We start from the raw sequence: 17,138 nt of genomic DNA on the forward strand, positions 1-17,138 counted from the left end.
TGGTCATACCTGCATCAGTATGACTAAACTACCAATCTGGTGAAAAACAAAAAGACTGAAGACAAGCTCATTAATAATACATAATACCCTAAAAGTTAGAGACTTACAAACAATTAACTACTAACCTCTAGAAATACTGCAGTGATTAGGGGATTAAGGATGTCTGCCTTTTCTTTGACCTAGAATAAAAGACACACTGTTAAGTGAGCACCAGTAGGCAGAGTGTGATCCCACTTTGAAACATACACACACACACACCCGCACATAATTTAAGTATAGAAAAGGTCTGGACTGAGAAAGAGCAAAATATCATCTCTGGAAGTGTTTTAAATTTCATTCTTTATATCCTCCTGTGCTGTCCAATTGACAGTGTATTCCTTTATAGTTTTTTATTGACTTTAAAAAGTATCTTCATTTTGGAAGGGGGGGGTAGAAATGATACACATGACCCGAAACTTTAGAACAATTTTAAAACGGAATATGCAGATATGGAACATGTGCTCAAAATACTCAATGGTTTTTAAGATGGGCTGTTTGAAAAACATGGAAATAAATCATGGAAATTTATAACTCCCATGTGTTAGCACTTTATAGTTCACTTGCTGGGTTAAAGTATTTTTATGAAACACATGGAAAAGATTTGGCCTCAGAAAATTAACTTCAGGAATCCCAGAAGCTCTTTTAAAGACAATATTAAGGGGAAAAGAGATAATTCCAGGATTATCCCTTACAGGAATAATCTAAACTCATAAAGTAAAAAAAAATTAATTTGGGGCGACTGGGTGGCTCAGTCGTTAAGCATCTGCCTTCAGCTCAGGTCATGATCCCAGGGTCCTGGGATCCAGCCCCGCATCGGGCTCCCTGCTCCGCGGGAAGCCTGCTTCTCCCTCTCCCACTCCCCCTGCTTGTGTTCCCTCTCTCGCTGTGTCTCTCTCTGTCAAATAAATAAATAAAATCTTTAAAAAAAAAAAAAAATTAATTTGGGCTACACTTTTAAATAAGTTTAAGGGCCCAGAATTTGCTGCCACACCTGACACTTATATACTTATTACAAAGTGACTTTTTTAAATTGAGGTATAATTAACATACAAACCATACTAGTTTCAGGTATACAAGATTTGGTATCTACGTAAACTATAAAATGATCACAATAAGTCTAGGTAACATGTGTCACCATACATAGTTACAAAAATATTTTTCTTGTGATGAGAAGTTTCAAGATCTACTCTCTTAGCAACTTTCAAATATGCAATACAGAATTACTAACTATAATCACTACACTGTACATTACATCCCCATAACTTATTTATAACTGGAAGTTTATAACTTTTAATCCCCCTCACCTATTTAGGCCATCCTTCACTCCCCCACCACTGGCAATCACCAATCTGTTCTCTGTACTTACAAATTTGGTTTTACTACAAAGTGATTTTTATTTGCTCATTTAAAAAGCCCTTGATTTTATCCTAATTCATGGTCACTTATTTCTGATCATGTTCTATAGTTTATACACCTTCAGTAAACTTTTACAATTCCTTTAAAAAGAAAAAAAAAACATCTTTTTTTTTTTTTTTAAAGATTTTATTTATTTGACAGAGAGAGAGAGCGAGAGCAGGAACACAAGCAAGGGGAGAGGGAGAAGCAGGCTTCCCGCAGAGCACGGAGCCCGATGCTGGGCTCGATCCCAGGACCCTGGGATCATGATCTGAGCCAAAGGCAGGCTCTTAACGACTGAGCCACCCAGGCGCCCCAAACTCTATCTGTTTTAATTACAACTCTCCTCCTGATTTGCAAGTGCAAAGTATAAGGATTGTCACAATCTAAGTAAGGCATTGCTCCTTAAAACTAGAGCCAAACTTTGGGGTTTTTATTTTATCAAGGTCTACATTTCCCGTACAGGTATCAAAGAGGAGCACAAAATATACTGCAAACTTCATAAAAAGAGAAAACAAAAATAAGTTGCAAAAATCAGCTAAACACAGACAAGCTGATGCTAAAATTCACATGAAAATGCATAGGGCATAGATAAAAGATCCTGAAAAAGAAGAACCAAGTTGGAAGATTTACACATCTTAATTTCAAAACTTACTACAAAGCTACAGTAATCAAGACAATATGGCACTGGCATATGGATACACACACATAAAACCAGTAAAATAGAAATGAGAGTCCAGAAATAAACCTGTATATCTATGGTTGTTTTTGACAAAAGGGCCAAGACAATTCAGTAGGGAAATGCTTTTCAACAAATGGTGCTGAGACGACTAGATATGCACATGCAAAAGAATGGTGTAACCCACACACACCCTACATAAAAAATTAACTCAAAATGGATCATAGACATACATGTAAGAGCTACAACAAAACTCTTAGAAGGAAACACAGGAATAAATCTTCATGATCTTGGGTTAGGCAATGATTCTTTAGATATAATACCAAAAGTACTGAACAGTGATAACAGAGAACAGTGAAAACTGGACTTCGTCAATATTAAAAACTTTTGTGGAGAAACACTATCAAGAAAGCAAAAAAACAACCCATGGCTTAGGAGAAAATATGTGCACACCATGTACATGAACTTGTAGCCAGAATATATAAAGCATTTTTACAACTCAGTAACAGTAATAAAAAGGCAAATAATTAAAATAATAAATGACAAAAGATAAATAATGAAATAACCCAATTTATAAAATAATTTTTAAAAAAACCCAATTTGAAAGTAGGCAAAACTTGCAAGACATTAAGACATTTCTTAAATTTCTTAAAGACATTTCTCTAAAGAAGACATAAAAATGGCCAACAGTACATGAAAAGAAGTTCAACATCATTAGCCATCAGGGAAATGCAAATAAAAGCTGCAATGAGATACCACTTCATACCTATTAGGACGGCTACAATTTAAAAACAAAACAAAACAAAAAACAATGGAGAATAGCAAGTATTGATGAGGATGTGGAGAAACTGGAACTTTCATACACTGCTGGCAAGAATATAAAATGGTACAGCCACTTTGTAAAAGTTTGGCAGTTCTTCAATGGCCCATATCACCCACATGACCCAGCAATTCCACTCCTACCTATCCACCCAAAAGAAATGAAAACACACATGCATGTTTGTAGCAACATTATTCATTATAGCTGAAAAATGGAAACAATCCAAATGTCTATGAATTGATGAACAGAAAAGATTGATTGATGTCCATAAAAGATTATTATTTGGTAATCAAAATAAGTACTGATACATGCTACAATGTGGATGAACCTGAAAAACATTAGACTAACTGAAAGAAATCAGACACAAAATATCACATGTTGTATGACACCATATATATGAAATGTCCAGAATAGGCAAATCTATAGACGGAAAGCAGATTAGTCTTATTTAGCGCTAGGAGAGCGTGGGGTGGAAGGGAATGGGAGTGACTGCTAATGGTATGAGGTTTTCTGGCGGATGATGAAAACTGTCTAAAATTAGATTATGGTCACGGTTGCACAACTCTGTAAATATACTAAAAATCACTGAATGGTACACTTGAAATGGGAAAATTTTATGGTACGAAAACTTTATATTCATAGAGCTGTTCTAAAAAAGCCCACAGAACAGAAGAGCCTGGGTGGCTCAGTCGTTAAGCGTCTGCCTTCGGCTCAGGTCATGATCTCAGGGTCCTGGGATCGAGCCCCGCATCGGGCTCCCTGCTCGGCAGGAATCCTGCTTCTCCTTCTCCCACTCCCCCTGCTTGTGTTCCCGCTCTCGCTCTCTCTCTGTCAAATAAATAAAATCTAAAAAAAAAAAAAAAGCCCACAGACCAGACATTAGCCCAATAAAAGGCAAGAATTCTTACCCCAGCAGTTGTTAGGCAGGTGGTGAACTCTTTAGACAGAGAAGACAACTCTTTACACAACGCAACTGTCATCCTAGGAAAAGAAGTGAGCAAAGTTTTGTTTTTCTTTCTTTTTTTTTAATAAGCATATTTAACAACTATAAGAAAACAAATCACTCCTGGTAGTAAATGTGAGAGAAGAAAGTTTTTTTTTAAAGGGAGTAAATATGCCTTCATCAGCTCCCAAATCTATCTGGGGACCCATTTGAGCAGACATTCACGCTACAGGAAGAGGAGGTTCAGTCCGTGGAAAAACATTTTTTCTGCATAACCCTCTATCAAGTACTAGATTTTCAAGTTAAATCAAAGGAAATAACTTAAAAGATCCTAAATTCCATTCACAAATGTAGTTAAAATAAATATGCATTCATTCATTCAACAAATATTTACTGGTCTATGTACCAGGTACCGTTCTAAGTGCTAGGGACTTACCAGTAAACAAGCAAAGGTCCAGTTTCCATGGATTCTAACTCACTTGATAATTAATGGGGAGACTATATATATGTGCGTTTATACACACATATAGCGACTGTACACACACATATATATGTATATGTGTACATATAAACACAGATATATAAGTGGAAAAGTGGAAATCGCCACTTTTCCAAAGAACAGGCTACTGTGAAGTTGTGAGTTCCTCATCCTAAGGATATTGAAGACAAACCCAGCCCCCTGTTGTGGGATGTTGTAGAACAGTGAAGAGGTGAAGAAGAGGTCTGGAAAACATCAAGGGCCCCTCCCAATCCTAACACATTAGATGCGCCCACACATTTTTTTTTCCAATGAAAATTCTCATTATTTAATTAGATTTATTTAGAAAGCAGACCTTTTTTTTTCTCTTGTGACTATCTACTTTCTATTACTTTTGAAATTTTTATTCAAAATCAGCAATATGGTGGGAAAGGGGGCTTGGGGACTTAGCCTGGCCTGGAATTAAATCCCAGTCTGCACAAACTGAGCAGATTATTTCATTTCTCTTGAGTCTGTGTTTCCTCATTTTCTTTAAAGCGGGACTAATCACTTACCTTTAGAGTTACTGTAAAAATTAGAAATGATACACCTAAGTCCCTTAGCATGGTGCCTAGCACATAATTAGCACTCAATAATGAATATAACCATTATTAAGAATTGAGGTTCTTAGAACTATTCTGTTTTGGGGCGCCTGGGTGGCTCAGTCAGTTAAGCCTCTGCCTTCGGCTCAGGTCATGATCCCAGGGTCCTGGGATCAAGCCCCGCCTCAGGCTCTCCGTTTAGTGGGGAGCCTGCTTCTCCCTCTCCCTCTGCCTGACACTCCCCCTGTTTGTGAGCTCGCTCTCTCTCTCTCTCTCTCTCCATCAAATAAATAAATAAAATCTTAAAAAAAAATTTTTTAAAAAGAACTGTTCTCTGTTTTTACTTATGTAAAATTTTATTTTTATTAAAACCAATAATCTGAGAACTTGTTTTCAGATTATCAATAATACGTGCTCGCTTCGGCAGCACATATACAGATTATCAATAATACAAAACAATTAATAAAACAACCAGCTAACAAAAACATTTATAATGTAGACTTATGGCTCAATGAAAAGAAACAACCCCTTTGGCTACTTAATAACTAAAACCCAAAATGAACAAACCTCTAACCTGTGAATAGCATCTTGTTGAGAGGAAAGTTTCTTAAAACTTTGGAAGGAAGCTGAGAAAACTCTGAGCAATTTGCATCCTTTACAGAGATACCCTTTTATACTTACTGGGAAAGAGTTCTGCTCCTTTCTATAGCTGTCACTTCCTGCTTCTGGCCATGCAGAATCAGAGCTGCTGTTTTGTGAAACAGTTCAATTGAGCAGGCAGTCAGTTCTGCTAGGCTCCGGATTGCAAATGCATGGATATCCTGAAAGGAAAAACAAAACAAGACACTGGGTTTTGTTTTTTGGGTTTTTTTTAGCCCAGGGGACATGATGTCAGCTTGCTTTTCTCATACTGGAGGATTCGGTATCTTGAAAGCAGCAGAGACCAATGGCTGCCCTTCAATAAACCTCCTCTTGTACCACAGCAGGGATGTCATTTTACAGCTGGGCTCATAACTACAAAAACAGAAGCTCCCCCAAAGTCAGGTGTGACCATGCCAAAAGATTTAGATAAAAAGTGGCTTGTAGCAGGCTTCTGGGAACTTTCCTCATGACAGAACACACACAAACCCTTAGCCTCTTTTTCTTCACTCCTTCTTTCATCCTACAGTCTGGAACAAGGTTGCTACAATCATGGATTACAAGGTTGAAATGACGAGTAGTGATGCAACAAAACAGAAAGTGCCTACGTCCCTGATCGTGATACCCACATCTCCACACCGTTAAAAAAGAAAAAAAAAGGTTTAGTTGCTTTGGTACCTCTACTGAATTTTTACTGATTTTCTCAGTTTTTTCTGTTTCCAACTGTTTTTCTCCTTCTTCCTTCTCTTCTAATGGCTTGGCCAGAGATGTACTGATCCATTCGTAGGCAGTATTTCTTGCCTAAATAAGAAAAAGATTACTGCCCGTCAACAATTCAATTCAGCTCACCAAAAGGTGACTGTATGCATTGTGCACCTACCAGGAACATGTTAGCATCATGTAAGTCAGCACTCTTGTCCTCACCCAAACATACATTTATCATACATGTATCTACTTACCTTACTACTTCTCTTGACAACACCTAACACCTGTCCACTCATTCCTTCTTGAAATTCTCTAATCCTTTGGCCTTTTTGAAAATTGTAACTTACATAAAGTGCACAAATCTTCAGAGCACAATTCAAGAAATGTTCACATGTGTATATGCCTTTGTAACTGCAACCTAGACCAAGATCCAGAACATTTTCATCACCCTAGAAGAGAAGGTTCCCTCATGCCCCTTCCTAGTCAATAACTGCTCAAACCAAGTCACCATTCCCCTTGCCCAAAGGTAACCATTCTTCTGTCTCACTGTAAATTAATTTTACCTGTCCTAAAAGGAAATCTTAAGTCCATTCTAATTTGTGTCTGGCTTCTTATGCCGAACATATTGTCTGTTAGTTTTATCCATGCTACTGCAAGTATCAGTAGCTCATTCTTACTTCTTGCTGTGTAGTATCCATTTTATACATATACCATAATTTACCATTCTCCCAATGATGGACCTTTGAATTGTTTCTGGTTTTGACTTTTATAATACCACCATCTTCCAATTCTTGCCTCCACCCTTATAAGCATTCCTCCTCAGGCTCTTGTATGTATTGATCCTTCTTTTTCAGCCCCTTAAACACCAACATCACCTGGAGTTCTAGCCTGGCTTTCTACTTGTCTCACCCTACTTCCTCTTCCCTCAACCCATCCTATTTCTGTAATTTTAAGTATTCTCTACCTGCTGCAAACTCCTAAATCCTTATTTCCAGCACTGACCTCTCCTGAAAACTGCTTGCTGGACATACATATCAGGATATTTTATAGGCTGATCATTCCTCTTCCCTTCAATGGCTCCCCATCAACCAGATCATGTTCTTTTACATGACTGAAGAAGTACCCATGACCTAGACCCTACTGACTTCTCCAGCTTCATCTCTGACCACTTTCCATTTTAAGAACTGATAATAATGACCTATAATGTGCCTGTTCTTCGTTCATGCTATTCCCTTAGGTTAGAATGCCCTTCCCCACCCTTTTCTTTTCTCTAAATAAAGGCAGCTCTTCGTTTTCTTTCAATCCTCTACCCAGACATTGTTTCTTCCGGGTTACTTTCAAAAACCTTCCAGGAGACTGGGTACCTAAACAACCCTTTTCTGTGTGTCCACAGTCCCCTGAGCACCCCTTCAACTTAGTACTTACCAAAAGACACTGAAATTAAATGTGCCTATCTCCTACATAAACATTGCTATAGGATAGTTACAGAATGTCTTATTTGGATTTGCACACCCAGTGCCTAGCACACTATAGAGGACACCTACTGTTTTTACCTAGCCAGTATCCATATCTCTTTTCTTTCGGTAGTAGGTTCCAGATTTTTCTTAGTTCATGTGGTTTGGGTAGGATTGCTTCCACCCTCTGGATCCAAGGGTTGGCAAACAATTCAGATTTAGTTACCAAGAATATTAATCCCCCTATCTATACAGTGATTACTTCATGGATGGAAAAGTGACCCCAACCCAGGTCAATGGGCATCAGCCTCAGGACATCTGATAAAATTATTAGGGAAGGGAAGCCCTCCTTCTGTTGGAGTTACTCAATTGGGAAAAAAAGTCACCCTGAAGTTGCCAGTAGTCATCCTACCACCATGAGGAAAAGATCCTCTAAGAATAAAGCCAAAACAGAAAAAAGCAGAGTCAAGAGATCGGCGTGGGGATTGGGGTAGAGGGTGAGTGGGGTTCCTGGGTAGATAACCATGCCTGAAGCCAGTCTTGCCCCTTGATTTTCTAGTTTCTTGAGGTAATGAATGCCCCTTTTTTCTTAAGCCAGTCTGACTGGAGTTTCTGTCATTTGCAACTGAGAGTGTCCTGGCTTCTAAGAAAAGGTTTATTGTAATTAAATGAAGGCATCCACTTGAGGAACTTTATATACATGGAATGTGCTCAGAGCTGTAACTAAGCAATAGGAATCCAGAGAAGACCATGAGAGTAATTCCAGTTGAGAAATGAGAATCACAGGTTTTAATACATATATAGCACTGGGGTTGAGCCTTTAAAATGAACAGACGGGGCTATACCCAAGGCTACAGCATGAATGCGCTAGAGCAGAACCTATGTACCCAGACATTCATTTCAAGGTTCTTTCTCCTATGGCACAAGATCTCCCATAAAAACCCTCAAGAACAATCTGGCTCTGATCTATAATTTCCCTATATATTAACTTCTCAAATTAAAAAATAATAATAACTATATAAAAGACTGGAAACAAGAAAACTCAAAGTGTGCTGAGAAAACTATGAAGCAACTAGTTAGACCAGAGCAGACGGTGCATTTATTAATTAGTTCATCCATTACAAATATTTACTACACACTGTCCTCGGTGCTGGGAATACAGTGGCGACTAATATAAACCATGGTCCTGCGCTTCTTTACTCTAGTGCAGAAAGACAATTAACAAACAAATGAGTGAGAAAATAAAATGGAGAGATGGAGAGTATGGACTGGATGAGAAGGCAGACTTGACTTAGGTGGTCAGGAGGGGTCTCGAAGAGTGAAATTTGAGCTGAAATCTGAAGTTTAAAAGGAATCAGCCATGCAAATATTTAGACAATGAGAGTTGTAAGTAGAGGGAAATCAGGTGGGTGTACTGAAGGAACAGAAGGAAGACCAATATGGGAGAAGCATGGTAGAAGATGAGGCTGGAGTGGTGAGATTTTGAGAGAAGAGAACAGTGAGAGATGAGGCTGGAAAGAATCCTAACAGATGACTAACAGTCTAAATAGTATGTGAAATGCTCTGCAATTTCTTTGAAGAGATAAAATGAGAGAAAAACCAGGGATTGATTTATCTCAGATTAAAAGAAGACAGAAAAATGGAGAGATAAAGCCACTCAAGAGAAAAAAACTGGTATCATAAATGTAGTATACTTGAAGGAGATATTTTAGTAAGCATAGTACATACTCAAAATGACCACTCCTGTAATAAATACATTAACTGAAGTCATTATGAACTACTGTACCAACTCAAGGTAATTTATCATATCTTTTGAAAATCAGCAATGCTACCCAGGCCTCGCACCCAGAATTCAGTCTGGAACTTCCCATTGGAGAGACCTGGAGACTTAGGAATTAAAAGGCACCTTTGAGTTTAACTTCTCTAACCACTTATTTTTTATCAGCTGGGGGAAAAAAATAAAATGAGGCCTAGAAAAGAAATGGGATTTGCCCACATCACATGTGTCAGAATAAGAATCAGAACTGTGTACTCAGACTCCTGCTTCATTGCTTTTCCCCTATATGACAGTCTTCCATATAAATCCTTGGGGAAAATCAGGCCCTGACCTTTAACTATTCTACTTCTTATGACTCAACACCCAAAATGTAAAAATGTGAAGACTGCTTTCAGAGAATGACCAGTACTACCAAACAGCTAAGGGGTTACTTGCCTTTTTAAAATAACTTCTTATTATGATTTCCTTGAGTACACAAATTATGTCTTTTTCATTTCTGTTTCCCTAGCACCTAGCAAAATAAAAGTTACTTGACATATGTATATTTATCAAATACCTAAATGTATAATACATAAGGCGAACTTCTATAGATAGAACCATCAATGGTGAGCATTTGCTATGAGCCAGGGACTCCATAAAAGTTTTGTATGTATTAACACATTAATTCTTCACAAGAACTCTACATCATCCCTATCTCACAGATAGAGGAACTGAGGCAGAAAGGTTAACCAACTTGCTCAACCCCACAAAGTAAGAAATGTACATCTGGGATTTTAAAGGCCAATAAGGCAAAGATCCAGCCTTGAAGAAATTTAAGATTTAGGATGGAAGGTGGGGCACCCAGGTGACTCAGTCAGTTAAGGATCCAACTCTTGATTTCGGCTCGGGTCATGATCTCAGGTTGTGGGATCAGCCCTGTGTCAGGCTCCGCATTCAGTGGGGAGTCTGCTTGAGATTCTCTCTCTCCCTCTGCCCCTCCCCTCTGTACACGTTCTCCTTCTGTCTCTCTCTCAAATAAATAAGTCTTTAAAAAAAAAAAAGATTTAGGATGGGAGGTAAGATACACATTTAAAAAAACAAAAACAACTTATGATACATTTATAAAAATACATATTCATAAGGTTAAGTGAATAAGCAAAATGCTAAAGAACATACAGAGTATGTTAACTTTTGTATAAGCAGAAAATATATCTGCTTATCTTTAAAATATATTTACTTATCTAAAAAAAGCACAAGGACATGCCAGAAAGCAAGAAAGTTTAATATCTAAAAGGAGAAAAAGTTACAGAAGATGAGACCTTCTGCCCTCAGCAACCTTAAAGATTTAAGAGTCAAATTGTTCAGGGGGGATGATGTGGAAAACAAAGGCAGAAGAAAAATTATTAAATGTCCTTACTCCCTACAGCCCAGTGACAAGTCCTTGAAACAGGCAGAGTGACATTCCTCTAGGGACTCAGCGGCCTCCATGTTAATACTTTGCTAAGGGCAACAGGCAATCCTAGCCTGACTACCCCACCCCCCCGACACCAGGATCCTGTAAGTCTACTTTAACATATAAAAATTCCTTTGGAAACTTCCTTTATCTCTAAACCCCCCCAAGATACATGTTGGTAATCATCCCCCAAGCATACGGCTCACATACATCTGAAGGGTCTCATGACTAAGGTTTTATTAGACGGTAATAAATGACCTTTTCCCAACAACAGCTAGCCCCCTCAAGGTCCTGGAAACCTTGCTTCCAAAGTTCCTTATAGACTTACACTATCCCTAACTCCCCTCCCAACTTGAAAGTATACAAATGGGCCACTCCTCATGACCCCAGTGCAGCTCTTTCTGCCCACGGGTCCTGTTCCTGTGCTTTTAATAAAATCACCTCTTTGCACCAAATAAATAAAGAGAAAATGGAGCAGATGGGAATTATACAGTTTTGACTTTCAGAAACAATGATAATACCCTACATATTCAAAAATTAAATTAACAAGGGGGAAAGCAAATAAATCATACATTCTTTCCATAGGCTGGTTTTATAGTAGCATGGGCAAAGCAATGAAACTATTTCAGATGCATTACAGAACTGAGGAAATAAGGACATGTGCTAATGTTGGGGGATGGGGTTCTTACTGTGGAAGAAGAGAGTACAAACGTGTCATGAGGAAAGGCAAGGCAGGAAGAACCCTGTAGGGATGGACTGAAATTGGAGTTACCAAGATAAACTCATGATCTCCAACTTATGTACGTGTGTACACATAAAATATGGGGTGTGTTATCTGAGTACATTTCCTAGCTTTGCCAAGAGCCAACTGATAAATGTGGGGCAAGTGCTAGGGTTAAAATACATCATCCTTTTGCAACCATCACAGTAAATATTGATACAGCAGGAATCATGAATACATGCTAAACCTAGGAGGGAAATTATGATGAGGATCAGGATATTTGTTGGTCTTAAAATGTCTCCCCACAGAAAGTTTATTAGTAACACAGGGAAAAAATCATAACCATAGAGTGAGAAATCAGGCAACACATCACAATAAGGGGAAGATGGACATCGTGTGCCTTAGATATGATAGCCTGGGAAGGATACAACCTTACTGATGAAGTGTCTTACCTGGGAAAGCATAACCTGACTTTAGTCATGAGAAAACACCAGACAAACCCCAAATGAGGAATACTCTACTTTTATACGGGGGGAAAGGAGTTTGTATATCTCATCATAAAAGACAAGGAAAGTGAGGAACTACTCTAAATTAAAAGAGACAGAAATACATGACAACTAAACACAATTCATGATTATGTACTGGCTCCAATGTTAGAGGAAAAAATTTGATACAAAGGACATTGTTGGGCCAGCTGCCAAAACCAGAATGTGGACAAGTGGACAACAGATTAAATAAAAATATGCTTATCAGGGGCACCTGGGTGGGGGCTCAGTCAGTTAAGCATCTGCCTTCAGCTTAGATCATGATCCCAGGATCCTGGGATCGAGCCCCAGGTCGGGCTCCCTGCTCAGCGGAGAGTCTGCTTCTCCCTCTGCCCCTCCCCCTGCTCATGCTCTCTCTCTCTCTCTTGCTCTCTAATAAATATTTAAAAAAAAAAGTGTCAATGTTAAGTTTACTGCAGGGAATAACTACTGTGGTGACGTAAGGGAATATCCATATTCTCAGCAGGTACATATTAAAATATTTATGAGTAAAGGGCTCTCACGTTTACAATTAATTCCCCAAAATAGTCCCAATAATAACAACACACATGTGCGCATGTGTATGTGTGTGGTGCTGTATGGGGGAGAAGGGGAAAAGGAGGGGAAGGGATAGGAGAGGGAATGAGAGAATAAATGCTCAAACACGAATGATTAAACATATGGAGTTAACTGTTAACAATAGGTGTATCTGCATAAAAGATAAATGAGTGTTATTTGCTTTATTTGTGCAACTTTTCTCTAAATTTGACATTATTTCCAACTCAAAAAACACTATGATGATACAAGCTAGAAAGTGCTGTAGTCAAGTTCTACAGTTGAGATGAGGAAGATGAGCTGCTGGGGGGTAATCTGAAAAGCTTTCTTGGGGAATGCAGCGTTTTCACTGGGCATAAGGGAGTGGGATAACAAATCAAGCATCACATTCCTTACCCTGAGGCATGCAGGTGACTGTAATGGCCAATGCGTGCCTGCCGTTAACTGGTCCAGGGATGTTTCCGGAGACTGGGAGAGGAGGGTGAAGAGGCAGCAAGCAGCCCAAGAGCCAGTGGACAGTGTCCCATGAGCTGGCACTGGCATGTATGCTATTGTGAGTACTGCTCTGCAAACAGAGCCTCCTACCCACTCTGATTAAAGCCCTTTCACATTCCAAATGTGTGAAGATAGCTCATACATCACCATCAAAGACCAAGGCCTAGGCCATGGGACTCTCATTTCCACATGCTAAGCGGTCACTGGGCTCTGAGAAATGATAACCTCCATCCAGGTCCATAAGGGCCAGGGCCAGATTCCATCATCTCTGAATCACTCAGAGCCCTGAGAACAGGGAGACCTCAATAGAGGCTAACCCACTGGTCTCACGAAGGCTAGGGAGCACTGCCAACACTGTGGCCTAATGTGAGCTTTCAGATAAGCAAGCATTCCAAATGAAAACAGGTGAGGATCAGAAGTGTGAGGCAGGCAGGGCAGATGTGAGATCTGCATGCTAACCTGTGAGAGCAGGAGGCCGGCAGAAGGTATGGAATTCAGAATATACCCCCGATTTGGTGACATCCTTGCCAGGAAGTTAGAATCTTATATTCTTTATCCACTAAATCAACACAAGTAAAAAAAAAATGAAAATCACCAAGAAGTAGTAACTTACCCAGGCAAGTTTCTCAGGTTTGGAGGAGACCTGCAGCTGGGAAAATAGCTCTGTTATCTCTTTGGTAAAGTCTTCATCCCCTAAAAAAACAAAAACAAAAACCAGGTCCCATTTAAGACACTGCAGACAGACAGATGGTGATGGGGGTGGGGGTGGTAAGGAGGAAGAGGGGAGGCATGGCAGGAGCGGCAGCACCAACAGTCACAGCAACAGCAGTCTAAATGAGCATGGTGCATCAGTGCTTAAGAATCCTGCTGTATATGACAATGAATCCTTTCAGTGGGCTTCTAAAACGTGTCACTATCCCATGTTAGAGATAAAGAAACTAGGGCTTGAAGGGGCTAATTTCCCCAAACTCTCATAGCAAAGATTAGGAGTCAAACCTTGGCCCTCCCACCCCAGTCCAAATCCTGTGCTCTGTATATCATATTCCAGATGTAGGAATGAGAACTGGTTAAGGCAGAGTACTAAGCAGGTACTATGTCTGTGCTTCCAAGAAAGTGGAATTTAAGTCAGGACATAAAAAATGAGTACAACTTAGCCAGGAGAAAAGGAAGAGTCTCAGACAGTGAAAACAAGTAAAAGATGCAGCGGTGAAAGAAAGCACGGCAACAAGTTTAATATGTTTGGGAGCGTCTTAATGTAAAGGGGAGAAGAGAGGTAAGAATGAAGCTAGAAAGTCAAGTAGGATCCAGTTAAAGGGGGCCTTAAAAACATGGTGAGGAATTCAAGCTTTTTATTGAGGGAGTGAGGAGACACTGAATGATTTTAAAGAGAGACAGATATATCCAACTTAAACTTTAGAAAGACCCACTTTGGCTCCTGGGTGGGGGATGAACTGAAATGGGAACAAGAAGAGGGGTAGGAAGGCTGAGGCAACAATCCAGGATCCAGGTAAGAAATAATGATGGATAAGAAGAAAGGAAGAGGAAATGGGACCCCAGAATGTCAGAAGAATAGTAAGAAAGCTATTGGTTAAGAAGCCTAAGAGACGATGGGAAATACATAATGCTTATATTTGAGAAACATACAGGTAAATAGGTGAGTCAATATAAAAAACAAACACCACATCCAAACAAATGGCAAGAAATGCTGTTTTCCTTTCTACTCATCTAAATCTTACTTAATTTCCTCAGACCAAGGCTTCTCTTAACTGTACATTGTAGGGAGAACTCTTGTATATAGACATCTTCTAGCACTTATAATCCATATGAATATTTCTTAGTCACCAGTTCATGGCTTACCAGGGCAAATGATTATTCTTCATATCTGGTTTCTCCCCAAAACCCTTAGAAGAAAAAATCCATCTTCGTTCTCTCTCCATCTACTATCCTTTCGTCCTTCTCTCTTGGTGTTCAAGACAGAGAATTCCAATGGTTTGGTGATCTCAGGTATAATATGATTTGGTGAAAGTTGATCTCCTAAATACTACAGCTATAACCTATCAAATCCTACTGCCTAAAAATCTAAAATCTGACAGGCATTTTGTTTTCGTAGCAAAGCTTCTAATTATTTGGGAGCAAGGGAGTATCTGAAACTATACTGGGATGCATGTACCCCAAGGGTTTCACAAAATAATCCAATAGAGTACTGAGGGAACAACAGAACTTTTATTTGTAGACATTTATCTCATCCTTTAAAAACATCTATTTTAGGGTATACTTTAGAACGTAAGTAATATATTATTATAGTAGTACATGTATACAATTTATAAACATCAAATGTACATACATTAAGTCTAAGTGCTCAAAAAAACTTTTACTGCTAAGGATTGATCAAAAAAATTTGGAGATCCTGTCATGTACTGCCCACAGACCTAAGTATAAAAAGTAGTTGCTGCGATAAGGTAAAAGTTCGAGGATGGAAAGGAGGTAGGGCTAGTGCTTTAGAGGGACTCAAGAGAGGCTGGGGTCTCCCTCTTCAATGGTTTTCTCTTCCCTCTGCTACCACCTCACCTTTTTTTTTTTTTTTTTTTTTTTTAACATTTTCATTGAGATATAATACCAAGGTCAGTGTTGCATTTTCATCCAAAATCCCTGGGAAAACCTGTTGGGGAGGGTAGTGCACAGCACTTCAGTGCTCTCTTTTCAGAGTCCTGATCTCTGGCAAACAGGTAGGGGAGAAAAATGTCATAGACACAAATCCATCTGTTCAGAAATGCCATTAGAGTCCTCAGAATGGTATTTAAAGATCAGGATTTCTGATTACTATACCAAGCCAGATGTTGACTAAATTGAACAAATACTGTTAATGGTATTATGTACAAATAAATTAAGTTTATAGATAACTGGGGATTGCCACACTAGGGCTTAGTTAGGAACAAGAGAGCAACTTAAATAAATAAAAATTAATTTATGGATTTCCTGCTAAGCGTAGATCTTTACTTATGCCACCCTGATAATGAAAATAGCAGCCACCATTTGTTGAGTGCTTACCATGTGTCACACCTTTAATATTTCATTTAGTCCAACCTGAGAGAAATTAGCATCTTCTTCTTACAGAAGAGAAAACAGAATTTCAGTGTTAAGTAATTTTCCAAGGTCACATGGCTTAGGAAACAGCAATCTTGATTTTGAACCCAGGTCTAACTCTAAAGCCCATCCTTTCATCCACCATGCTATACTGTCTTCTCAGCACTTCAGGTAAGCTTTAAAAACTTTTATTCAAGAGCCATTTCATATCAGGACCAGTATCTTTACATAGTACATATAGCAAGATGTTATATAACCAGTCAATGTGACTTCTTAGAGTTCAGTGCAAAACACAAATGGGAACAAAAAAGAGGAAGTTCTATTCTCTTAGTATAGAATCCATACATTCTACTTTACTTCCTTCTCTCACAAGAAAGGCCCTAAGACTCTCAAGACTCTCACTCAAGTGCCCTTTTAATACACAACTTGAATAAACTAGTTAACTGGTTTTCCACCCAAAGCTGATTAAAGATAGAAAATGAGATTCGGAGGGTATTAGAAGGAAGCTCATTGATAGTGAAGAGAATTAAAAGATGGGCAGAGAAATGCACAGAATATAAAGATGTACAATTCTGGAAAGCAATAGAGACATTTCTAAAAGCATAGCAGTTTAGGATAATTTAATATAGCAGCTCTCAAAAACACTTTGGTCTCAGGATCCCTTTATACTCTTAAAACTTTTTGAGAACCCCAAAGAGTCTTTTTTAATGTAAGTTACATACCTGTCAACACTCATCATATTAAAAATTAAAACTGAAATGTCTGAAGTATTTAATTCTTTAAACACACTTGTTGACATAATTTTTAAGAAAAACAA

The 17,138-nt window shown here is 38.7% G+C and overlaps 1 protein-coding gene and 1 long non-coding RNA gene across 19 annotated transcripts in view; both read right to left on the minus strand.

Moving 5' to 3' along the window:
* Positions 1 to 17,138, minus strand: part of LOC144381083 (uncharacterized) — a 912,868-nt gene that overhangs the window by 379,912 nt on the left and 515,818 nt on the right. The window lies entirely within an intron of this gene.
* The window catches only part of FAM114A2 (family with sequence similarity 114 member A2), a 31,998-nt gene that overhangs the window by 3,011 nt on the left and 11,849 nt on the right, over positions 1 to 17,138 (minus strand). For all 3 annotated transcript variants that reach the window (XM_036114247.2, XM_036114244.2, XM_078066768.1), the window contains exons 9-13: positions 13,851 to 13,930; positions 6,253 to 6,375; positions 5,617 to 5,756; positions 3,842 to 3,914; positions 126 to 179 (exon numbers count right to left, since the gene is read on the minus strand). In XM_036114247.2, coding sequence (XP_035970140.2) covers positions 126 to 179; positions 3,842 to 3,914; positions 5,617 to 5,756; positions 6,253 to 6,375; positions 13,851 to 13,930 — 470 coding nt within the window. The remainder of the gene's footprint in view (positions 1 to 125; positions 180 to 3,841; positions 3,915 to 5,616; positions 5,757 to 6,252; positions 6,376 to 13,850; positions 13,931 to 17,138) is intronic.

This window comes from Halichoerus grypus, chromosome 2 (assembly GCF_964656455.1).
Source record: "Halichoerus grypus chromosome 2, mHalGry1.hap1.1, whole genome shotgun sequence".
Classification (NCBI taxonomy): domain Eukaryota; kingdom Metazoa; phylum Chordata; class Mammalia; order Carnivora; family Phocidae; genus Halichoerus; species Halichoerus grypus.